The 24,884-nt window shown below is 41.9% G+C and overlaps 1 protein-coding gene across 2 annotated transcripts in view; it reads left to right on the top strand.

Annotated features, from left to right (window-relative positions):
- Positions 1 to 22,915, top strand: part of FKBP9 (FKBP prolyl isomerase 9) — a 32,728-nt gene extending 9,813 nt beyond the window's left edge. The window contains exons 1-10 of one of the 2 annotated variants that reach the window (XM_015619637.3): positions 5,025 to 5,373; positions 9,127 to 9,272; positions 9,870 to 10,059; positions 10,715 to 10,860; positions 12,432 to 12,621; positions 14,686 to 14,831; positions 15,989 to 16,175; positions 18,015 to 18,160; positions 19,802 to 19,965; positions 21,277 to 22,915. In XM_015619637.3, the coding sequence (XP_015475123.1) occupies positions 5,117 to 5,373; positions 9,127 to 9,272; positions 9,870 to 10,059; positions 10,715 to 10,860; positions 12,432 to 12,621; positions 14,686 to 14,831; positions 15,989 to 16,175; positions 18,015 to 18,160; positions 19,802 to 19,965; positions 21,277 to 21,459 (1,755 nt within the window). In that variant the 5' untranslated portion in view covers positions 5,025 to 5,116 and the 3' untranslated portion in view covers positions 21,460 to 22,915. Of the gene's footprint in view, positions 1 to 5,024; positions 5,374 to 9,126; positions 9,273 to 9,869; positions 10,060 to 10,714; positions 10,861 to 12,431; positions 12,622 to 14,685; positions 14,832 to 15,988; positions 16,176 to 18,014; positions 18,161 to 19,801; positions 19,966 to 21,276 lie in introns of those variants that run through there. The other variant, XM_015619638.3, reaches the window with a different exon arrangement.
- Positions 22,916 to 24,884: the final 1,969 nt, after the last annotated feature.

Below are 24,884 nucleotides of genomic sequence, written 5' to 3' on the forward strand. Positions count from 1 at the left end.
GTTTCCGCCAAAGTGAGCCAGACTTGCTAAATCACTTGGATACTAATTTAGCATGGCACATTTGGAATGATGGGCTATTCATAAGCACTAATTAAGACAGCTCAGTTGGTGTATCTCATTATGCTATGACGTCCAGCAAAGGAATTGCTGTGTACCTACGGCAAGTGAGACCCTCCTGGTGGGGCAGGGTCTGGGATGAGAGCACTGGTTCACAGAGTTACCCTCTGTTTGACTTCCCTTAGAACATCCATAGTAGCTGGAGTAGAGATAAACTGAAGATGGATTGGAGCAAGTGAAATGTATCAGAAATTTAAAGTATATCCATTTCTCTCATGCTCTGTTCTTTATGTTCACTGCTAAACCACTACCAGTAATAAATCAGGATAAAAGCTGAGTGTTAAATAGCCTGTGGAGTGGCTGAATTGTCCAGCATGACACTCTGTGAAGAGTGAAGAGCTCCATGTCACAGTATTTCTCATGACTCACAAAGGAAGAAGAAAGCCCAAGTCACCTGGATCATGTTGGTCACCAAAGGCATTTAGGATCATGTCAGTCCCTTGTGACTCACACCATTGACTATAATTTACATGCAATTAAATAATGTGTGATGTAATGTAATAAATATTGAATTTATATTACAATATTTTGGATGCAAAGAGGTATTTCAGATTCCAGATGCTCTGGAATAATCACTTAGCTGTATAAAACAGGAATAGTGTTTCTTCAAAATCCTGTTTACTGAGAATGTTTTGCAGTTATTGTTTAGCCATATTTCATAGTTAAAACCAGTGTTTCCATTGCTGTTTCAAAATATCTGAAGAGCTCTACAACCTTTACAGACCTTTAGAAGCAGAAGCTTTTTAATTACAATTAGCATTTTTTTTTCCTTTCTTGAAATACAATTCAGCACCAAGAGCACAATGGTTTTTTCACATTAGTTGTAACCCAACACTATTCTCTGAGAAGCTCCTTAGGATTTTGAGAGTATATACTGAGGTGAACAGCTATGGAAAACTGCAGAAGATAAAAATAATTCAGAGTCCCTTGTCACAGTCCCCCAGTAGATTATACAGCCAAAACCAGCAGTATATTTTGATCTTTATGAGTATTATCTACCTGTTAAAAGCAGATAGATGTTTTTTCAAATTGGATTTCATGTCAGTTCAAGCTGTGATTTCCATTGTTCTCACTTTTTTTACTTCTAGTATCTTAATTATCTCTAAATTTGCCTGCCATAATTTCAAGGTATCTGCAAACTGCAGCATTGACATACTCTTTCTAAGAATAAAAGGATTACCTCTGTTTTCCTTGATCTATAATTGATAGAATATTTAGTATCGCAAATCCTCTCTGTGTTTTTCTGTCTCAACATGCTGTCTTTTTTAGAAAACCTCTGGATCAAAGCACAATGCATACATTCTTGAGGGCATCCAGGGACTGAATCTCTGGGCCTGTAATCCTAGCTGTGAGAGGGGTAATTGACAACAGTCAGTGGTTAAGTAGTGAGTAAGTCCAACAGCTACTCAGCAGAAGTTTCACTAGTCACAACTCCTCCTGTGTTTATGTGACCAAATGTATTGCAAACATTTTCATTTACATTAGACCCCACCATCTCATGACTGCCTGGTGCTTGGCTTCAAGCACATTCCAAGGAGTAGGGCAGCATCTCAAGTTACAAACCAGTGGTATCTTGCCTACCTCAGGCTCAAGCTGAGGCTTTATTTCTTTTTCCCAAGTTACCATAAATTAATCTTTAATTGAAGTGACTCATCAACATGCTCCTCAGCTTTTTCAGTCCTTCTGAGACATGATTTGTATCAAGTAGTGTTTGAAGGAATTTTCTTATCTACCTTCTTGGAATCTGAGCTTTTGGATTTCTCCTCTGTGTGATGCACTTAATGGTAATGCTGGTGTGATACAAGGGGAAGCAATGAAAGGCGACATTTTGCTTCCCTGCCCTTAGGAAAGATTTGGGAACAGCATCAAATCTATTTTAAATTGATAAAACATAGCTCAAATCTAGGAGACCTGCAGCCCCTTGGACATTACATGAGGCACATAGTGTACTGCAAAGGGAGATGCAAAGGCATGAATCCCAGCTCCTTAATCCTCCTTTAATGTCTGACCTGTGACACTCCTGAAAGCTGACTGGACCTCACCTGTACTGTGTTTTAAAGTGTGGAAAGGATGATCCTCCTTCCAGGACCAGCTTCTCTAGATGGTTCAGGCATGTCTGTGCTTTTCTCTCCCCCTTCTCACACTGTGTTAGGCATTGCTGTGTGTCAGGCTGACTGAAGAACAGGTCTGATAGAGATCAGCATGCCCAAAATGCTTCCAGGGAAGCTGGGTTAGTGTTCAAACAAACTGACACATAAATAAGAATTTGTGTGCGCTTGCCTGCATACGTGCTTTGAAAAGACAGAAAAACGTTTAAATTGACAAGGAAAATACCACATTTGCACATTTGCTACCTCTGTGAACAAGACTAGGGGGACTGAAAAAGGGAATGCACCTTCCTGACAGCTGTCTTGAGCTCTGTGTGTGATTACAGAGAGGCATGTGGCACATGAGCCATGGGGCAAATGGAACTGAGGCATGAAGCGGGCAGGTTTGGTAGCACAGAAGGGATATTTGGCTCTTTTAGGAGTTAATAAAATTGGAAACACTCAGAGCAGTGTTGAGGCAATGGTAATTACATCAGATGTGTAGGACTGTTATTGACACAGGTGAGGAGTAAGGAGTACAAATCTGCATAAATATTAAGAGTCCAAGGAATTATTTTGAAAACATAGAACTTCTTAAATAAACATGCAAAAATAAAGATTGTGTCACTGCCTGGCAATAAGAAGTACCGAATTCAGGGTAAGCTTTATCTTTATGTTGGTTGTATCAACATACTCCAGTGGTGAACTATGAGTTCTCCTTGAAAAAATAAATTGTGTCCACATAAACCAACATTAAAATAAGCTATTTAATGCTAGGCAACTGCCAGACAATTTACATTGCTTGTTTAAAAGACTGATTTGGAATGTGCAGTGTGACTTTTTGGAAGAAGAAGGATGTGATTTGCAGCCGCAAATCTTGTTATCTTTAAATAACTGTCCAATTGGCTAACTTTTTTGACTGCTTAGGTCATCGAAGAGCACCCATTTCCTAGCAAGACATCAATATTATACAAGAGCATTTTTGAATGCACTTGCAAAACCTTTGATTTGAGTGCATCCCTTCTGTTCCTGGGTTGGTACAGCTGGGTTGTAGATGCACAAAAAAGTGGGGAACAGGGGCCTGTGAGCTGTTGTCTCCCCAGCTGCAAGACTCAGGCACACTGTTTTCTCTGGTTTTCATGGGCTTTCATCCACCCAAGAGTACACTGTGCTTGTTTAATAATTTGTCATAACAAAATCTTATCATTGGTGTTTCTTACGTGATCTTCTTAGGATGCCTGCATTTCCAACTGGTTGCCCCAATCCTGCTATCATAAATATCTCTGCTTTTCAAAAATATTGTATCATTTGACTTAATCTTGCTTGAGGTTGGTGCTTCACATGGAGGTGCTTAGCTTTCCCATCCTTGTTCACTGAAGCCAGTTAGAATAACAGAGGAAAAAACTTAAGTTCCTCTTCATCACTGTATTCAAGATCAAAGAGAGAGGAGGGGGATTGCTAGCACACTGGGATGGTGACTCTTTTCAGATGCTGCGTCTTACTGGGTGCTTGTCAGGTCAGGTTCATGACCACACGAAGAATCTGAATATATATCGGTCTATGTGGCCTGATGAGATGCATCCCAAAGTCCTGAGGGAATTGCCTGATGTAGCTGCCAAACCCCTCTCCATGATATTTGAAAAGTCATGGCAGTCTATGAAGTCCCAAGTGACCTCCAAAGCAACATGGCCAGCAGGGTAGGAAGGGATTCTGTCCCGCTACTCAGCTCTGGGGGACCAGCACAGGAAGGACATGGACCTGTTGGAGCAAGTCCAGAGGAGACCACCAGTTGGAACACCTTTTCTATGAGGAAAGACTAAGAGAGCTGGGATTGTTCAGCCTGGAAAAGAGAAGGCTTCAGGGTGACCTAATTGCAGCCTTCCCACACCTGAAGGGAACCTACAAGAAAGATGGAGAGGAACTATTTACAAGGGGGAAAGGATTCAAACTGAAAGACAGTAGGTTAAATTAGGTATTAATTTACATCACCCATTACTGTGAGGGTGATGAGGCACTGGCACAAGTTGCCCAGAGAATCTGTGGATGTCTCATCCCTGAAGGTGTTCAAGGCCAGGTTTGATGGGGCTCAAAGCAGCCTAGTCTAGTGAAATATATCCCTGCCTTTGTCAGGGGCTTGGAACTAGTTGATCTTTAAAGTACCTTCCAACCCAGATTGTTCTGTGATTCTGTCTTTTCTCTGTGTCATTTGGAAAGGTCTCCCGCCAGGGACTTGCAAATCCCTGTGACAGCACTGGTGTGCATGAATACGCATTTGCCAACACAGCCTCGTATCTTTGGGGGTTTGATCTAAAATGGAATATTTGCAGTCGGACTTTAAGCTTGCAAATACTCGAAGTCGTGCAAGGAGTACGTGTCCAGGTAGAGCGACAAAACCCCCTTATGCGGGGGGTCACTTGCCGTGTTTTCGGTCCCTCCCAGGGCCTCCAGCAGCTCCGCTCCCAAGAGCTGCGGGAAATCTGTGAGAAATGGCGGGGTTGTGTCTGCGTGTTTACAGCTCTCGGGGTCCGCCCGTCTCCCGTGCTACCTTCGGGAGCGGAGGAGCGCCGGGAGGGCGGCCGGGGGCAGCGCCACGTCGCACCTCCGGCCCGGAGAGGGAGCGGGGCGGGGGCGGCGGTGCCACCGCTGCGCTCCGGCCTGCGCAGCCCCGCGGCGGGCGGGGGGAGCCGGCGCCGGGGCTGCTCCTCCCCCGTCCCGGGTGGGAGCGCTTCATCCACGTTTGCAAGTTTGCAGCGCTGGGGGGAGGAGGCGGAGGAGCGGGCGGGCCGGGGCGGGCGGCTTCTCTCCCTTCCCTCTTTTCCCCTCCCTTCCCTTCTTCCCCTCATTCCCTCCCTTCCCTCCATCCTCCCGTTCCCCCCGAGCGCGCCCTGCGGCTGCCCCGCTCGCTGCGCTCCATGGCGGGGTCGGCGGCCGTGAGGCGGCGGGGCCCGGGCTGCGGCTCGCTGCTGCTGCTGCTGCCGGCGCTGCTGGAGAGCTGGGCGGCCTGCCAGGCGCCGCCGGTGCCCGCCGCCGAAATCCCTCCGGATGGCACCGAGCTCGGCGTGGAGCGGCGCTTCGTGCCCGAGAGCTGCCCGCGGGCCGTGCGCCCCGGGGACTTCGTGCGCTACCACTACCTCGGCGCCTTCCCCGACGGCACCCGCTTCGACTCCAGGTCTGGCACAAGCCCGGCGCGGGTGCAGCCCCGCGGGGTTTGGTTGGGCATTGTGAGGGGGAAAGGAGGGGAGCCAGACGTGCTGTCCCCCACGAGGGAGGTTTTTCTGTGGATGTGCAGACATTGTGGCGCTGGGTGGAGGTTCGGTTCAGGTCCCCCTGCTTTTGCCAGCGGTGCCCCGTGGGGTGAGCAGTTGGCAGCAGGTCAGTGGCAGGATGGGCAGTGTCGTACACGCGGGACAACAGATCACCGTGGGAAGATGTCTTTGAAATACGAAGGGCAGAGAGCTGGGGTATGACCCCTGGGGGCATGGGGCAAGACCTCTGTAGTGGCTGGGTCCAGTCCGCAGTAGTTTGCTTGTCCTCGTGGATTCCTACCACGTTCTTTCAGCTGCTTCTCCAGGGCGCTGAATGGGGGTTTTCTGCTCCAAGAGTGAAAACCATAAAGATACTCAGCTAGCCTTAGCCCGGTAAACAGGAGTGTATATGGTATCACAGTCCTCACAGTAGTGATTTCCTGCCCGTTTCATTTCTTAAGCCTTCTCCAGGCTCAAACCTACTCGATTGCATTCGTTTCTGAATCATTATCTTTGCCGGAAATATAGGAATTATCAGGCTGTACTTACATAGAATGTTTTTGGATATTTTATTCTTGAATAAATCTGACCTTTGTACAGTGAAGTGCCTGGCTGCTTTCCTGATGTTATTTTGGGATCAGGAAGCCTAAATAGTGGGATCAGGAGATTGTGAAGGATGCTGCTGACGCTGACAGCTTATTTGTTTTTTCTTATTTCATTCATTGCCACTGATTAAAGTATTATTTAGAAAGATAAAGCAAAATGTATTTTCGGTAATCCTGGTAATCTCCCTTGCGCTTCAAGGAAAATCTACAGCCTTAGGGAAATAACTGTCCTTCAAAGCTCAGTTCTCCCTCTGGAGCTGACTGTAGTTAGTGTACCACTAGTGCTGTATCACCAGCACTTCCCCGACTAAAATGTGGGATGTGATAGCTGGCACTTCAGCTGGTGTTGGTGCAGTTTTAGTGAAGTGGCACAGCACAGACAGTGAATCCATGGGCAACTGATGGACTTGGAGCAAAAGTGTTAGCTGTGGATGTGAAAACACACCAAGGCAGCATCCTCGTGGCTTATTTTATAAATACGTGACAATTGGAAAACTGGCCACGTGTTCAGAAGTGTGTTTCTGATTGCCACTGGTGCATTGAGGGAGGGTGCCTGGAGGGGCTGCCCAGGTGCTGGCTCTCATTTAAGTTCCTTGTCATTGTGTTCTGAATTGGGGCAGGAACAGACTGTGCAGAACTGCACAGAGTTTATCTCTTTGGATCCTCTAAATATTAGTAAATAAGTAGTAATGATGATAGTCTAGTCCAACTTGAATATTTTTGTGGCTGCCTTCATTTCAAAAGGGTGCAAAATATCAGGTTTGTTCACCTTGGGTTTTTTTCCTAGATGGCAGCTCATGTTGATGGACACTTTTGTTATTCTCTATGATCTTTTTTAAGGCTGATGACAGTGTTGAATCATGTTAAGACATGGAAAAACAGGTGAATTTAATCTTCTGTAGGTTAATGGAAGAAATATTTTGGAGTGTTTGTTCTAATATCTTTGGTTTGGTTCCCTGCCTACAAGTTAAAGAGAGTTAGTCAGTTTATACAGAAATAAGCCCATTTTCTTACCTGTTTTTTGTTTGTTTGCCTTTTTTTTTTTTTTTTTAGATTTATGAGCATGCTTACCAGCATCAGTTTAATCAAACACTATATGCAATCAGTCTACAAAATACTGTAAATGTTAAGCTAAGGACAGCTTTGCTTTGTTCCTTCTTCAGCTCTTGAAAATGTTCTTGAATTTTAAAATGAATTTTCTGTATTTCCAAGTAACGAGTAGCAATACTGCTCCTCTCATTACCAGGCTGTTTACAAAGTCTTAGTAACCATGACTGTGTCACATAAATTAGTATTTATAGCATATTATTATCATTAGCTGTTTACTATTTTTTTTGTATCAGCATTTGCATTTTTTTATTTCAATGGCCATAAAAGGATTTACATTTAAAAGACTGAATTTTATTGCCTAGTCATCTACTATTAATTTGGTCAATTCCACTAATAGAAACAAATTTTGCTTAATTTTAAGGAATCCGCAAAGTCAGTCCTGCAAAACTGCGTGGTCTGATCGGTGCTTTGTTCAGTTCTCTGCTTTGCATCAATGTTCTCTTAGCTGTACATTTATTTTACTAAAAAAGAAAGCTCTTCTGTTCTAAGTTCATCCCAGATGTATTGCCAAGCTTTGTCAATTGCTACAAAATACGGTTTTGGAGGGTTTCTTAGAACCTATTATGTTACTAGTCTTAACATCTTAATTATGGTTTTGTGTGTGTATAATAGAATTTGTCAGGGCCTAATTTAAATATTTTCCATCCTTTCCAGGGAGTGGGAATATTACTGCAACTGAAGGTGAATGCTCAGTAATAGAGGGTTGTCTACTTTAAGAGAAATGTTTGTCAGGAAAAAAAAAAAAGGAGCAAACAGAGAGATCACTCAGTAAAATATTTGAGAGATTCAAGACTGTGGGCCTGTTAGGAGGCTCAGTATGTTGTGGAAGTGATGTGTACAGTCTTGGAAGGAAAGTTTGACATCATTTCCCTAGGGATGTCTAGCTACTGGCTGCTTTCCAGAATTTTAGCATGCAAAAGGCACAAACCCTTTTTTTTTTTCTCCCCCCAGGTCTGACTTTTATATATATATATATGTATGTATGTGAGTGTGTGTGTGTGTATCTAAATGTAAAAAAAAAGTCTTGAAATTATAAAAGGGATTTGGGAAAATGGAAGTGATGAAAGTTTAAAAATAGGCATGAAGCTTTTGAGATGCTTCTTGACATGTGTTTATATATTGCTTCAAAAAGTTCAATAGCAGTAATTCAGGCACATCAAAGTGGGGTCATTGTGCAGATTTAAAGTGTTCAAATGAGCTGTGTAAATTAGTGATAGTGTTCTGCTGTGGTAACACTGCTGTTCTCCGTCCTCTCTGCAAAACTGAGTTATTTAAGCATCATTTCTTTTATCTTTTGAATCTTCATGTATTATCACAGAGGAGGATCATTTGTTTCTTGATTCTTGGTTTGGAAAACCTGCTGTTTAAAATATGTCTCTCTGCTTTAAATGAGACCTGTGAAAGTAGAGGAGAAAATAAATAACCTGTTGGCAAACCTCACAGCTACTACTTAAAAAGGCATCTTTTCCCTTTCCCCTTCTCCCACAGAGATTGGAAGTGTGATGTCTCACATTGTAAAGCTTATAGGTCGTGTATAATATTTTTGTGATGTTACTGACTGGAATCAATATGCTGAGATCCTACTGTGGGAGCGGTTATCCTTTGATATCTCATAACAGTGCTTAATTTTTCCTTTTCTTCCTTAGTTTTCCAGTGCTGCTTTTAATATTAGTGTGTCTATTAGCTTTTTGTAGTTCTGGCCTTCAGGTGCCTGTCATACACATTGCACTCTGCTAGAATGTGTTTCAAATAGGTGATGAGCAGTGAACAGAGGGAGAGCTGTGTTGAAGTCTCAGGAACACCTTGGATTTTCCTCTTCCTTTAGGAGGTGTCTTGTGATGAAGTTGTGCTAACGGGGAAAGAGGGAGACGAGGTGCAATTAACTCTCTTTCAAAAAAGCAGACCAGTAGAAGTGGGATATAAATAAACCACTAACATTTTTGCCTGCTTTTCCCCCTTCAGCTATGACAGGGGATCCACATTCAACGTGTTTGTGGGCAAAGGTCAGCTCATTGCTGGGATGGACCAAGCTCTGGTGGGCATGTGTGTGAATGAGCGTCGGTTTGTGAAAATTCCACCTAAGCTTGCCTACGGAAGTGAAGGCGTCCGTAAGTACAGCACCGGGCCAGCTGCTTGGGTGAGGGATTCAACAGAGCACACAGGAAGTGGAGCCACGGAAGAGAAGGGGGAATCTGCAAGTAGTGAATTTTGGGGAGGTAATCCCCTGTTCCCCAGAGGTGTTTGTTAAGCCTGTAGCCTAAAGTAATCTCTCCAGACTCCCTCTGCACGCTGAAGGAAGAGCAGTTCACTGCAGGAGACTTTCAAGAAATTAACCTCTCTATGCAAGTTAACTATTTATTTATATCCACCTCCCAAGTTAAATACTTAATTACACCAGAATTGTGGTTTGGCGTTGCAGTGCTGCGCAAGGTCTTGTTAGTTCCAAAAGTATCTTTGTTCTACAGCCTCAGAGAGGCAACAAATGCTAACTCAAGATAGTTTGCCTGATGGACAGCTGTGATAAGAGTACATCTTGCCAGATTTCCCCCCATAAATAGCTGCAGCAAGGGGCCAAGGAGTTGTAAGCACAACAGGAAATAAGGTGTGCATTATGCAGTTTTTTTAGGTTATGCATGGGTTGGTTCCTTTTTGCTGATACCTTGTGTAAAAAGGGAAAGAAAACAGTGTGTGTTCTGCTTTTGCAGCTGGTGTGATACCCCCCAATGCTGTGCTCCATTTTGACGTGCTCCTGATCGATCTGTGGAACTCGGAGGACGAAGTGCAGGTTCAGACTTACTTCAAACCCGAGAAGTGTCCTCGGACAGTGCAGGTGTCTGACTTTGTGCGGTACCATTACAATGGGACATTCTTAGATGGGACCCTGTTTGATTCAAGGTATGCAGCTGGGTTGTGTGTCTTTGTGTAGTTTTAATAGACATCTCACCATCATTTGCTCCCCTTTTAGCTGTGTAACAATTAATGCTAATTGCCCAGAAACACAGGAAATTAAATCTGGCATCAGATGTGTGTTAGTAATTTATTCAGGGTAGCAATACTAACACAAACCAATAAAACTGTGCATTATTTCTTCATGGGCTTTACCAATCTTTATCCAGATTATTTTTTTAATTTTAAGTTTTGTTCCCTGTATTTATATTACTATTTATTGCAGTCAGTTAATAGGCTCTATAACCAGTATAGCTGTTCAGATTAGATACAAGTTTTGTAAGGGATTTGTAATGAAAGTGAGCCACTAACACTTTCTTACTGAGATTTAAAGTGTACAGCATGTATGCTTCGTTAGAGTCCATGATGCTTTAGTAACAGCTGCCTGAGAGCCACTTTTCAAAGCCTCTGTGAGGTTCCTGACATAGCTGAGCACTCTGGAGAAGTTCCCAGCCTGCCCTTGGTAAATGAAGCGCTGATACTTTTGGACTAGCAAGTTGTGAGTTACACTGTGCATAGTATGTGTATTTAAAGGTGGATATTGTTCTTTCCTGTGCCAGTCTGACGTTTGGTTGTGATTTTTCTTTTTCTTTCTCATGTTTAGCCATAATCGGATGCGAACTTATGATACCTATGTGGGAATTGGATGGCTGATTGCTGGGATGGACCAGGGTCTCTTGGGAATGTGCGTAGGAGAGAAGCGCATTATCACAATACCGCCTTTCCTGGCATATGGAGAAGATGGAGATGGTAAAAGTTATTCCTTTAGTTGTTCCTCTTTTTTTTTTTTCAATCCCAAGTCATACATATTTTAAAACAACCTTTCTGTATTTTAAATTTATGGGCAGCATTATTATCCTGTTCAGAGAGATACTGCTTAACAGATGTATTGTTGATACAATTGTATTTATATACTGAAATTTTATTTCAGTCAGGGAATATAATCTGTGATTAATGTGCAGTGGCACCAAAAGCTTGGAGACAGGTGACTACGTAATTCTTTCAGATTGCCACAGAAAGCAGAAAACTTTTAAGGAAAAATGTGTTAAATGTATTTCTAATTCCAGATGAGTTTTGTTGGGTTTTTTTTTGACAAATTCTCTAGTGATAATTACAAAATTGATTGTCTTGTGAGACTGTGCAGCCTGCAGATCATACACAGATGTCCCCATGTTAAATAATGGGGCAGTTTGGTGTAGTTTATGACTTTTCCTTATGTTCTTTCTTTGCTCTGATATTTAAGGATTTGTCTGTTGTGTACAAAGTTTCATACCCCTTCTGTGGCTTCATTAACATTAACTCTGAGTCTGAAGAGGCCTTTGCTTTCAGTGAGGCAGTGCCATCACTGTGGGAATAGGAGGAAATGATTGAGTTGGAGAATTCAGTGAAAAACCCCCTGAACCAAAAAATGACTGACTAGAAGCAAATTTGCAGAGAGACCTGGACAAATTAGAGGACTGAGCAATCACCAGCCATATGAAATTAAACTGTATTCTGCACCTGGGATGGGGCAACCCTGGCTGTGTGCACAGACTGGGCTATGAAAGGCTGGATAGCAGCACCATGGGAAGGGACCTGGGGCTCCTGGCCCATGGCAAGCTGAACATGAGTCAGCAGTGCTTTGGCAGCCAGGAGGGCCAACCTGGGGGACATCAGGGACAGCATCACCAGCTGGGCAAGGGAGGTGATTGTCCTGCTCTGCTCTGAGCTGGGGTGGCCTCGCCTCAAGTGCTGGGGGCAGGTTTGGGCACTAAAATATGAGAAAGACATTAAGCAATTAGAAAGTGTCCAAAGCAGGGCAATGAAGATGTGAAGGGCCTTGAGAGGAAGCCATGTGAGAAACAGCTGAAGTCACTTGGTCTTTTCAGCCTGGAGAAGACTGAGGTGAAACCTCACTGCAGTCTGCAGTTTCCCCATGAGGGGAAGGGAGAGGTGGGCACTGGTCTCTTTTCTAGTGATAAGTGACAGGACCTTTGAAGTTGTGTCAGAGGAGGTTTAGATTGGATATTAGGAAGAGGTTCTTCACCCTGAGTGTGACTGGGCACTGGAACGGGCTTCCCAGGGAAGTGATCACACCACTGAGCCTGACAGAATTCAACAAGTGTTTGGACAATGCTCTCAGGCACATGGTGTGACTCTTGGGGTGCAGGAGCGGGAATTGGACTGATGATCATAGTGAGTCCCTTCCAACTCATATAATCTATGATTCTAATTTATTTTGGGAGGAGAGGTGCTTGATATTTGGCAATATGTTACTTTCCTTCAACAAACATATTTAAGTTTCTTATAGAACACCTGCTGTTTCTTACCAATTTTTGTAGGTAAGGAGATTCCTGGGCAAGCTTCCCTTGTCTTTGATGTGGTTTTGCTGGATCTACATAACCCCAAGGATGGTATTGCTATTGAGAACCAGCTTGTGCCCGAAGCTTGTGAGCGGAGAAGCCAGACAGGAGACTTTGTCCGATACCATTACAATGGTACACTTTTGGATGGCACATTATTTGATTCCAGGTAACCAAACCGTTCAACTCTGCAGATTGCATTTCCAGTTTGGCTCCTCTGTCGTTACCATAATATGCTCAAACACAGTTCTTTGCTTTTCCTTCCTTTTCAAAAAGTTTGAATGGACTTGGAGTCTTTTTACAAGACTCACAGAAAACTTTTCCATATGGGAAGGAAAAGAGCTGTTTTGTACCATGGCTTTGTCACAGACGCCATCTAGGGGTAGTGACCCACCCAATAAAGCCAAGGGCTTAAGGCCTGAAGACTCTTTGCCTCATAGGGTTTATCTCCCAAATAGGTAATACCACTGAAGAGAAAGAAAATAAATATGATTCCATTTTATGTCCTGAGAATTTTGAGTCAGTGTGCTAGTGGCTAGTGTGAAGTTAATTGTATTTATACTTGAAAACTGTTTGCATTTTGAAGTCTGATGTCTTTCAAGACGGAATTATGGAATTGCAGAATTCAGTAAGAGGGGTTTTCTGTGATAAAGGAAGAGGATTATTGTGACAATAAATTAAAAGCTCCCTGGGAACATGAGCCTCGTGTGCAGAATCATATGAATAATACCCTTGTAGTTTTCTGTGATTTTGGCTGCTTTTAGTGGAACAGTGCTTTACTATCCCACTCCAGCTTTCAGAACAGCTGGCAGAAGTAGCTAAAAGAAGGTGAAAATGAACCAATGTAAAATGTTCTATGAAATAAATTCAGAGAAAAATGTTCAGTACTACTGCAGCAGCCATCTCTGTAGACCTTGATACACAATTTGTGAAAGCTTATAAGTTAAGAATTCAAAGCTTATCCACAGTGTACCTATTCTCTTTTTTGAGATATGAGTATTTTCTGTAGTAATTAATTTTTGAAAATAGCTGTAGTATTTATATGAGCGTTGCTGTCAAAAAATAGTAAAAAAATGCTTTATAGGCAGCAGCGCCTACATAATTCTGAAGCGTTGAGAGTTGTTAGAGGGCTTGTTCATTAAAACATGTGGGAATAGGAGGACCTATTCCTGACCTCCTGCAGAATTCATAAATGAAGAAATAGAATAGCTAACAATAGGGACTGAAAACCCTGGATCTATCCAGGACAAAGTTTCTCACTAGTACAGGGAGCATGCCAAAACCTCTGCGAATGGCTGGGGTTGAGACCCAGCCATTAATAATATTTTCCTTTGCCTTTTTACTCTGAAGTATTTGATTGCAGAACTGTCCTGGGCAGCTCAGCCAAGGCTGTCTGGACTTAGAATAGTTTCATAAAGCTTTGAATTACATGAGGATCTGGTCTTGTACTGGTTTAGTTCTTTCCCAGAGTTACCTTGTAAAGATGAATTAAAACCTTTCTGCCTTCTCTTTCTTGGGCTGTGCCTTTGTGCAACATGCCTTGAAGAAAGGCAGAAGACAGTCATGTTCACGTAAGAAACATCATTTGTTGTTGTAGCCTTGTTTTATTCTACCATGAGGTGTTGAAGCAGGTCCTTCAACCTGTGTGTAAGTGGTTGGCTTGGTTTGGAAGGGAGGGATGGTGTCATGATTCATTTTAATATTTAGCATCCCAGGAGAACCTGTTAATCCCACCTCCTCCTTTTAGTAGTTGAACTACATAGCTGTGGTTGCAAAATGAGCTAGTCTGCAGGGTGTCTCATGAAAATGAAAAACTTATCAACTATTAGCTATTTATTAAGTGCTTATTAAAATAGTGTCAGGGCAGAGGAAATTTTAAAGGAGTAAACTTTTTTTTTTCAGTTACTTGTCCAAACCTATTTTCTGTTTTGTTTAAAATACATAAATAAGTGTGATTTTTCTTTCAAGATACAGTAGAAATGAATTTGCAGATTTGCTGGCTGTTCACTAGCCGGGGTCTCACTGCTGGGTAATCAGTGACCCGTGTGTCACTGACTGATGAAACCTGGTGGCCTGGATTCATGGCACATAGTTCCTTTGTGCCTCCCTGGTGCTGGTTAATGACTGTGTGTTTGACCTTAACTGGTTTAAGAATTGTGTTGCAGAGCTATTGCAAGAGCCCATGTTTTCTTGAGTACACCTGACACTGCTAAAATGCAAATGTTTTCCATAGTTATTCGCGAAACCATACATATGACACCTATATTGGGAAAGGTTATGTGATTGCTGGAATGGATGAAGGTTTGCTAGGTGTATGCACTGGTGAAAAAAGAAGAATAATAATCCCCCCTCATCTTGGATATGGAGAAGAAGGGAGAGGTGAGCTTGGCTTTGCATTTAAGTATTCTGTAGTTAAACCTTTATTATTTAGTTAATCTGTGTGTATTTTCATTTTTCTGGCATTTGGAAGGTTTATTAATTAGTTCATTATTTTGTGGACATCAAACTGACAAGACCACATCCAGAATTTGCAGGATTAATTTGTTTAGCTAAATAGGCAGGGCAATAAAATACAGAAGAACCTCACATGTAATTGGTAGCCTGAACTTGTTTGGGTAATGGGTGTTTTAGGCAATCTGGTACTTGAATGCCAGGAGTTCTGCAGTGTGAGATCTTCCTTCCCATGTGTCTTAAACTCTGAATCCTGAAGGAGTTCATCATGCAGATTTCTTCCCCATTCCTTCCACAGCCACAGCTTTTGTGGACTTCTAAGCCACCTCTGTTAATGCATGAAACAGTGAAGTAATAGTGCATATATAACATACAATTAACATTTCTTTGGGAAAATCCATTGCTATCCAAACAGATTGCTGAATATTATAACCTTTCTAGCTTATTGCAGCATTGTGGCTGGTGTTTCAGAGTGCCTCCTGGGATGTGATTTGGATAAGTGATTTAGAAAAAAAGCCTTTCTTCTGGGAATGCAAGTTCTGTGCCGTTGATTCGGAATTAGACTCCTTTATCGACAAACCCAAATCCTAAATCTGGTTGTGTTTTATTAATCCTGGTAATGCACATAATCCTGGGAAGAGGGGGAAGAAGTTGCCTGCTTTGAGGATATTTTAAGGAACTGTAACCTTTTACATATAATGACATTCCTTGAAGCATGAGAAGTTCTTGAGAATTTTGATGATCAATATTGAATTGGTATATGAAATACAAATGAGTTATTTAGGATAGTCACAGGAAATACATGGTTATTGCTTCATTTCTGCATAATTTTAAAATTCAGGATAACTAAAATTTTTCCTTCACCATTTAACTGAGTGCATGCATAGTGCTTTCCTACTGGTTGTCTTTCCTAGCTGGATGCAGCTTGCATCTGTCCTATCCTTTAATTCTGAATGAGAAGAGCAAAATAACTCAATAGCAGACACAGCAGGAATACATATTCCTCTAGGGTGCAGTACCTGGACATCATCTGCCTGTTCAGGTACCATTACTTTCTTTATTTGTCTAATTTGCTTCCTATTTAGGAAAGATTCCAGGATCTGCAGTGCTGATCTTTGACATCCACGTGGTGGACTTCCACAACCCCTCAGATTCGGTCAGCATTACTGTTCACTACAAACCTTCCAACTGCACTGTACTGAGCAAGAAGGGAGATTACCTGAAATACCACTACAATGCTTCGCTCCTGGATGGAACCTTGCTAGACTCCACGTAGGTATTTGAATGACCTGGTAAGGAAAATACTCCCAGCAGCAGTGAAGGCAGAATGAATTACCTGCAAAGCAAGCTAGCAGGGAATAAAGAATTTATTTTTCTTTTTAAACTTGAGTATTTGTGTAGGATGTATTTTCCTCTTTATGGCTGTCTGCCAAAGGTGCATAGGAGGAGGAGAATTTAAAGACAATCTGTCATAGCATAATGAGAGAACCAAGAACAAAAAGGATGTAGGAGTGTGTTGGAGAAGAACATAAACAGTATGCGTGGAGTGATGAAACTTGTTGCATGGTATTCTATTTAAATGGGCCAGTTCAAGTGTCTGGGCCAGTCATGCCAGGACAGCACAGGTCTCATCAGGAATAAACTGACCAGGTTTATTCAGTTTCTTGGACAGGATTTGTGCTCTGTGCTGATTCAGTGCTCCCTAGAGAGGTGTGGTAGGGCTACTTGTTGTGGTCTTGTTAAGGATACCTTGAGTGTGGTTTATAGTAAATGGTCACCTGTTTGTAGCACCCATTGCTGCTCCTGTATTGTAGTGTGGTTTTAAATGTCAGCCTCGAGAAACTATCAGAGGGCTTGATTGTGACTGTGAGGATAAAATGACTCTTTCTCCTCTTTTGGCAGTAGATGTATGAGGGAAGCAAAAGATTGCTGTAGCCTGTCTCCTGTAGCACTGAAGTGAGCCTGTCTCCTGTGTTCACTGAAGTGAACACAGCTACAAGAGTATTTCTGTTAGCTTCCTTTTTTTTGGCCTTAATATTTGGATAGTGCAAGTCATCCAAACAATATTTTATTTTTTGGAAGGGAAGTTGGGAAAAGCTATTTTTAACCAGGTTATGATTAATACAGGAAGCAGCTCATAGGTTTCACAGTGTACACAATAGCTTGCAGAGATGAAAAGTTTCCTTAATTTGGAGCACATGGTGCGATGCTGTAGGCAAGGATGTATACAAGTAATGTGTTTGGATTCAAAACACTGTTTATATGTCAGGAATGCTCAATTTCCATTTTGTAGCAGGAACCAAGGGGTGTTGAGACCATCTTACTCAAAGCAGCTTTTAGAGAATCAAAGATCATGTGCTCTTAATTTTAAGGCTGACCTCTTAGCCACTGAATTGTTTTCTTTCCAAATCATACTCTGTTGTACAAGCATGTCCTGCAGAGGCACAGCCAAGCCAAATAACCAAAGAAAGGCAACCAATAGAATAAAGGGTCTTAATGCTGCATCTCTGCTTTTAGAATCACAATATATGTGTGACTTCTTGGCTTTTAACTGGTGATAGTTTCTAATTTTAGAAATGAGCCACGGGCAACAAGGTATAATTCAAAATTTAATATGGTTAAATAGCAGTGGAAGTAGTAGCTATTCATGCCAATAGCTACTACATTATAGTGACTGGTTTCATTAAAGGGATGGCTGATCCATGAGAATGCACTCAGATCCCTATATGAGCTGGTGGTCCAGGGATGCATGTACATCTGGAATTTTTACATCTGCTGAAAAGTCCAATTACAACAGTTAAAAATATGTGAAAGGCAGAAGCCCTTATTTCAAGATAAAATGTCTTGTGGTTGTAATTGGCCTGATTAATGATTTTGATTGGATTTCATTCAAAAAGCCTATAATTTTAGTGCCAGAGGACATGTCAGCAGCAGAGACCTGGCTGTAACTTGAGAACTACTTCAGGTAAGTGTTGGCTAGAACAAAGCACTGGGTATTAAGTTCATTTTTGGCAATGACAGGACACTACTAGAAACTGCTACTTCTGTGGTAGTTTTGAACAACAGAAATTTATGTTGATTTTTTTTTTTCATTTTTTTCTTCCTTTCCAGACACAGCCTTGGCAAGACCTACAACATAGTTCTGGGATCTGGTCAGGTGGTGCTGGGGATGGACATGGGCCTTCAGGACATGTGTGTTGGGGAACGACGGACAGTTGTTATCCCACCTCACCTAGGTTATGGAGAAGATGGAGTTGGTGAGTGCACATTCACTTAGCATCTCTAGAGTGAGTGAAACACAGGCCTGCATGTTTTATTAGCTGCTGAATGGGATTTTTTTAGAGGTTTTTCGTGTCATTATTTTAGACACTCCCCCTCCTCCCTGTTCCCCAGTGGAATGAACATGCTGTCTGTGTTGCATTTCAAGTCATGCTGTTGCTGTGGCCAATAGAAAGACCATCGCAGTACAAAAGGGAACACGCGCCCCCAGTAATGTTGCTTTGTCAGAACAGAAAGCTCCAGGCAATCTGGTGTTGCAGAGGGATGCAAACATTGCTTTCTAGGATAGGGAGTTGGGTGCTTGTGTTTGGACATGGGACATGTTATTCAGGAAACAGAGCTGTAGGGGACTGGTCAGCACTAATATGTTAGGAAATTCAGAAGATACATAAACTGAGTATAAGATGTGAAACAGTGTATTGGTGCTGTTAAAAGTCCAACAAAAATACATTTTAATGCAGCTTTAGGGCATTAGGGCTAATGGCACGGACAGCAGTAACAGAAAGAATGATACAGAAGTGACAAGAACTTTCATATCCAGGTATGTTGTTTCTGGTCTTCCTGGTTAAAAGATTTGAGGGAAAGGAGTCTCTCTTGAGATCACCAAGATCACCAAATTCTGACGTGTATGGAAACAGTTGCATAAGTTGCTGTGCTCTCTGAATAGCTCCAGAACAGTTTATAAAGACAGTCAGGCATCATGTGCAGAGCTTAATGGAGAATTAATTTGCTTTAAGAGAGAAGAGTACATTTCTGCTTGTACCTGTCTTCTGTGAAAAATTAGGAGCATTATATATATGCAATGTTTTATATATGACTTTATCTATTATACATTATATACAATTGCATAGCTCTATGTACTGAATCAAAAATTTCCTCATATCATGAAAAGTCTGCTTTGTAAAATGCCTGTCACAAGTATTTGCCATTGTTCAGGTTACATTTGATACACATTCTGAAACATTGCATGATTTGTTAGTGTGTTGTTATATACCCAGCTGTCTGAAGAAACTGCTTGTTTGCAGTCTCTTGCAAACTGATTAGAGTTGAGCTTGATTTTTCTTTTTCAGGCTAAATTAAACTCCTTCCATGGTTTTCCTGAGGTAATATCCCAAGCTGTTGCAACAGTGTTGAGTCTCACAGGAGTACGCTGATACACAGTATATTGGAGAGATAAAAGAAAATGGGTTATTTCCACAAGTTCAGTTTTTAAAATTAAAAACATGGATGCAGTTAAAATCATGGAATTATAGAATGGTTTGGATTGGAAGGGACCTTAAAGATCATCTAGTTCCATCCCCCCTGCCATGGGCAGAGGCACTTTCCACTAGAACAGATTGCTCAGGGTCCCATCCCAACCTGGCCTTGATCATTCCTAGGAATGGGGTATCCTCAGCATCTCTGGGCAATCTGATTGTTCCAGTGCCTCAAGTTTTATTATGAAAGGTTCCTTTTATGGTCACCCTTGATGAAGTGATCAGGAAGATTTGATGGGCTAGGGATCACACTAGAGAAGTGCCTTTTGGAGCAGGAAGATAAATTTAATTGTGGATTAAAAGGAAATATCCCCTTCAATGTAAGTGAGGATAAATAACCCTCTTTGCCATTTGTTGTGACAGAAGGAGAAGTGCCTGGAAGCGCTGTATTAGTTTTCGACATTGAACTGCTGGAATTGGTGTCTGGCTTGCCTGAGGGATACATGTTTGTATGGAATGGGGAAGTCTCTCCCAACCTTTTTGAAGAAATAGACCAGAATCATGATGGAGAGGTTCTTTTGGAGGAGGTAAGCTGACACAATGAAAGCACCTGCATTGGTTTCTTCTACCACTGTCAATGCCAGCATTGAAGGATAAAGTTTTTCCTCATTTTCTTCTCTTCTTCTTCTGGAATGGTGTTTGTCATCAAGGCAACCAGAAGGCAGGCTGTCAGCTAAAACATGGCTATTCAGCTTTAGTGTTAAAAAAGTACTGTAAGAATGGCCATACTGTGTAAAGTTATTTACTTGTTGTGGTTTTCTTTGTCAGCAACAAATCCTTAGGACATAAGTGTAAGAGGCAGAGTGGGTATCCAACATTCCTTTGCTATATCAGCCTTCTTGGTGTCTGTCTCACTGTTAATTGGCAGTTTGTGGTGAATTCTTGAGCCAAAGCTGAGCCTGCAGCAGTGTATCCAGGAACTGTCTAATTTCTTTTGGAGCCTGGCAGTGCCAGTGGCCACTCCTTACACATGTGAATTGTGTGCTGTGCAGTCAAGTTCTTCCCCTTGCTTGCTTTTAAAATCTGCACTGTGAGAATGTCTTTGGGTGTCCCAGTTGAAAGCCACTTGATTTTGCCATACCATCTCTGATAACATAAACCTATGCAAGATTTTCCTGTGCCTTTTCTTTTAACTCAAATTCTATTTTTTTTATTCTCTTCTGAAGTCTTCTTTGTCACCTTTCTCTATCCTTCTGTTTTGTCCCTTCTTCTTTGTCCCTTCTTTTCTCCCTGGGGTGCTCACAGGGCAGGCTGTGGCCCTGTGGGGCACCGTGAAGTGCCTTTGAGGATTTAAAAACCTAATATGGTAAAACTGAATTCTTATTTTCCCTTTTCCTATCACTCTCTTCCACCTCTTTGTTTTCCTTCCATCTCCATCTTCTCTCTTATGCTTACCTCCACGCCTGTCCTTGCAGAGAAGAAAAAAACTTTTACTGGTTTAGAGAAAGAGGTAGAGAGAGGCTGTTGCTGTCCACATCAGCAATCATTCTTGTGTGTTGCTCCCTCTAAGATGCAGGTGAGTTTCTGTTTTACAGTGTGAGCTTCATGTATCACAATGCAAAATTACTGCCCTCCAGCTGTGTAGAGCTGCTCCTATGTCCAGCTGTCCAGCCCTTCCTCCTAAATTATGAAAAAGAAGTTTTCTTGTTATGGGTCCAAAACACACTGGAATGAGTGAGGAAATCCCTGCTGAGCTCCACAAACATCGATTTAACCTCATGTGTCTGTTCTAATTAGAACAGTTTGGGTGATAAACTTCATAGGGTAGTAACAGTGCCCTACAGACACTTAAAAAGTAGTAAAATGCTGGATACTCTTCATTTTCATATCCCTCTTAGTTTTCAGAGTACATCCAAACTCAAGTTGATACTGGCAAAGGAAAATTAGCTCCTGGCTTTGATTTTGAAAAGATCGTTAAAAATATGTTCACCAATCAAGACCGGGATGGAAATGGTAAAGTTACCGCTGAAGAATTCAAGTTGAAAGATCAAGAGGCCAAAGAGGAGCACGATGAACTGTAAAGATAAGGAAAAAAAAAAAAAGAGTCCTGAGCTGACCTACTGTTCAAACATGTGTACCAGAAGGAGTTTTGGCAAGCATGGCTTTGGAAGGAGAGCCCTCAGATAGCCTGTGTCTGCCTTTGTCTGGGTGTGGGTAGGCTGTTAAAATAGGAAGAGATTTTCAGTTGGAATTGTTAGATATATCTGAAAAAAGTGTTAAGTGCCTCAAGGTGGGATGTATAGACAGGTAAGGAGTGTCCTGCTGTATGTGGTGCCATGAACCACATGTGTATGTGGGGTCTGCTTTTATGCTAAAGATCCAAGGTTCTCATTGAACAATACACGGTCAGTTGGGTGGATGGTAGAGAGAAAACCTACCAAGTGCTTTTAAAAGAGTTTTAAAAAAACTTCTGTATCAGAAATTTTTGTGTAGGAAAATGAATCAAAATACTCCCCATAACAATAACCCATAAAAATTGTCAGCTGTTGTTCCCAGCTCCTTTCAGAAGGCATGAGCAGTCTTCCCAGTAACTGAACAAACTCATACGGATTTTTGCCAGCAGAAAATCTGATTTGCAAATTGATGAGCATGACTGTGCCATTGCAGAATTTATGTAAGCTGTGACTTAAATTAAACAGACCTAGAACTGATACTCTGTATGTGTTGGGTTTTTACCTCATGGAATAAAAGTTTCCTACCATTTGTACTGTGTTGAATTAGTATCCTTGAGTCTTGCTGGCAAGTGTTCCCATCATTCATTCCAAAATCTTTCTATTTGCAACCTTATTTATAGTTTTGTTAGACATTAAATAGTAATGTACAGGGTCCAGATGCTGTCATAAATACTGGACACAGTGGATTTTGCATTGGGCTTCTGTCTCCTGTTTTGGGAATTGATAAAGAAGTAAGTGCTTGGAGTTTAAGCAGCAGAGCAGTCTGCAGTGGCAAACAAACAGACAGGCAGTGATAGAATCAAGAAACAGGCCCATCTGTTTGTGTGTGCTAACGTTCTGGCCCAGCCCTCAACACAAAGTCAGCCCTGGGAGTGCTGCTCACATTCTGTGACTCGAGACAGTCACCCGTTAGCTCGACAAAAGCAGCAGAGCTGCTCAGTACTAAATACATGAAACAGACCCATTTTCTGTAAGGCCGTGGGATCCCCCTCAGTACACAGCATGCAGAGAACACAAACACAGAGTGAGACACTGTCAAAGAGGAGTGGGAAGGGAGTTGTGTTTCCATTATAAGCTTTGTGTCTAGTTTCTTGCTTTCCTTGATCTGTACATGTGGGATGTAAGCTCCCTGAGATGCTCTTTCTAAAAATTTGTATTTCAGTTGGATGAAAACATTTTGTATTGGTTTTAATGCAGTTCTTACAAAAAGGGCAGTGAAATATTTTTTTGAGTTTGATACCATTAAATGTTGGATAACTGATCTTTTTGTTAAATAAAATGTTGATCAACTATTACTTTTAAACTTTGTTGTTTTTTACCCCTGGAGTTTTGGTGTGTTGGGACTGTGAGTTGAAGCAAATACCCTTCCTGCAGCTCTCTTCCCTTGTACACAGCAGGCTTACCCTGAATATGTTCAGCTCTGCTATTAATGTTCAGGAAAAATATTTTAAACTATGATAATGGATGATTTTATACCAGATATAAAAGTTGTGGATATCAGGGACAGGCACTTCCATTCCAAAGTTTGGATCCAGAATGGCTCCTTACCATCTTGTGAAGGCAGCTCTCTCAGCAGACTGTTTTTCCCTTTTGCTTTACTTGGAAGCAGGTTGCTCACTTTTTACTGTGGCTCAGATGCAGATCCCTTCTGTGTGCTGACAAAGCTGAGAGAAGGAGTGGGAAGCAAGTTGTGATTGGAGTACTACCAGAAGCAGAAATCAGTGTGGAAACAGCTCCTTACTCTGTTCTCATACGTACCCCCAAAATACCGAGTCTGTCTTGTGGATATCCCCCCTCCTTTTGGGGGGATGGAACAAAATGATCTTTAAGGTGCCTTCTAACCCAGCCCATTCTGTGTCATCCTGAATTGTATTGTCTGAGAAAACTTTAGTGAATGAACCCAGTCTTTCTGCATGGAGGAACATTCCAGATCGATCCCAGGAGGTAAGCTGAGGAGTTCCTGGTAAATCAGGATAACAGAATTGTCCTCCAGGGCAGATGCAGGAGAAAAAGCAGCACTGAACTGCCATCAGTTGATCCCAAAAATTGCTGTGCTGTATTTTTTTTTGAAGTGCTTGTCAGTGATGGGATAACAGAGATGACTTTACCAGTGCCTCTGTCTAGGGTAAGTACATCTGAAATTCTCATGCCATTGCTCCGTAGGACTTGGCACACATGGCTCATGATCCATGTAAAGATGTTTTTCCTTTCTCATGTTTTTCCTTCAAGAGGAAGTTTTTGCTACCCTCATCCCTCCAAGCCCACAGGTTGCCATTTTGGAAATGAGAATGCAACTTTGGGGCAAATAAAAGAATATGTGGAAAAACTTGCTATAAAATAATGATGTTTATACAGGGCATTGCCCAAACCTGGCAGAGGCCAGGTCTGCCTGACTGTATTAGGCTAAACTGTTTAAAATCCAGAATTTCTGATGACTAACATAGACCCAGTCCTTTTCCTTTTGGCAGCTATTGGCGTCTTCCTTGAAGGAAGGCTTGGGGCCACCTTCCTCAGCAAAGGGTTGCACTTGAGGTGAATCCTCCACCTATTGCTTCTTATGGTCTGTGGCAGCCCCTAAAAGTGAGGGCAGTCTGCCTTGCCTGTTCACCAAACCAGGGCCTGGGGGTATGGGGAGCTGGCTGGGAAGTGAAATTTTGCTGGTGCGGACTGGGAGAGGGAGATACTTTCTATGTCAAAGCAGGATAAAGTAGCTATTTAGAATTAATCTAGCTGTCTATTTAGAATTCATCTATTTATTAGCATTTTATTGTTAGTATTTAGAATTTGCCTATGTAGAATTTATCTATTAGCATCTACTATCTCCTAGTATTTAGAACTTACCTATTTAGAATTATCTATAGAATCTCTCTATTTTGGATTTTTTTATTTATAGAATTAGTATCTAGATAGCTTTTTACCATACTTAACTGAGATTACTTTATAAAAATAGATGATAACTCTCAAGGGTCATTAGGAACCAGATGTAACTGGGCTTAGCTAATGATGGGCTCTCCAGAACTTGGGCTGTTTCTACTCCTCTCATGAAACAGCCAGGTGCTATTCTCAGAGCTGGCAGCTGACTGCTGTTAGGAAAGGAAGTTGCTGGCAAGCCAGGGTTGGCAATTGGTGCCTGAATTGTCAGGGGCACAGTGGAAAAGGAACAGGGGTGCGTACCCAGAAAAAGCCAGGTATTTATGAATATTTTATTTCTGTGTGATTTTTGTGTCCTAATTGCATAGTAATACTTTTTGCTGTGTAATTCCATCCATGTC

This window comes from Parus major, chromosome 2, assembly GCF_001522545.3.
Source record: "Parus major isolate Abel chromosome 2, Parus_major1.1, whole genome shotgun sequence".
NCBI lineage: Eukaryota > Metazoa > Chordata > Aves > Passeriformes > Paridae > Parus > Parus major.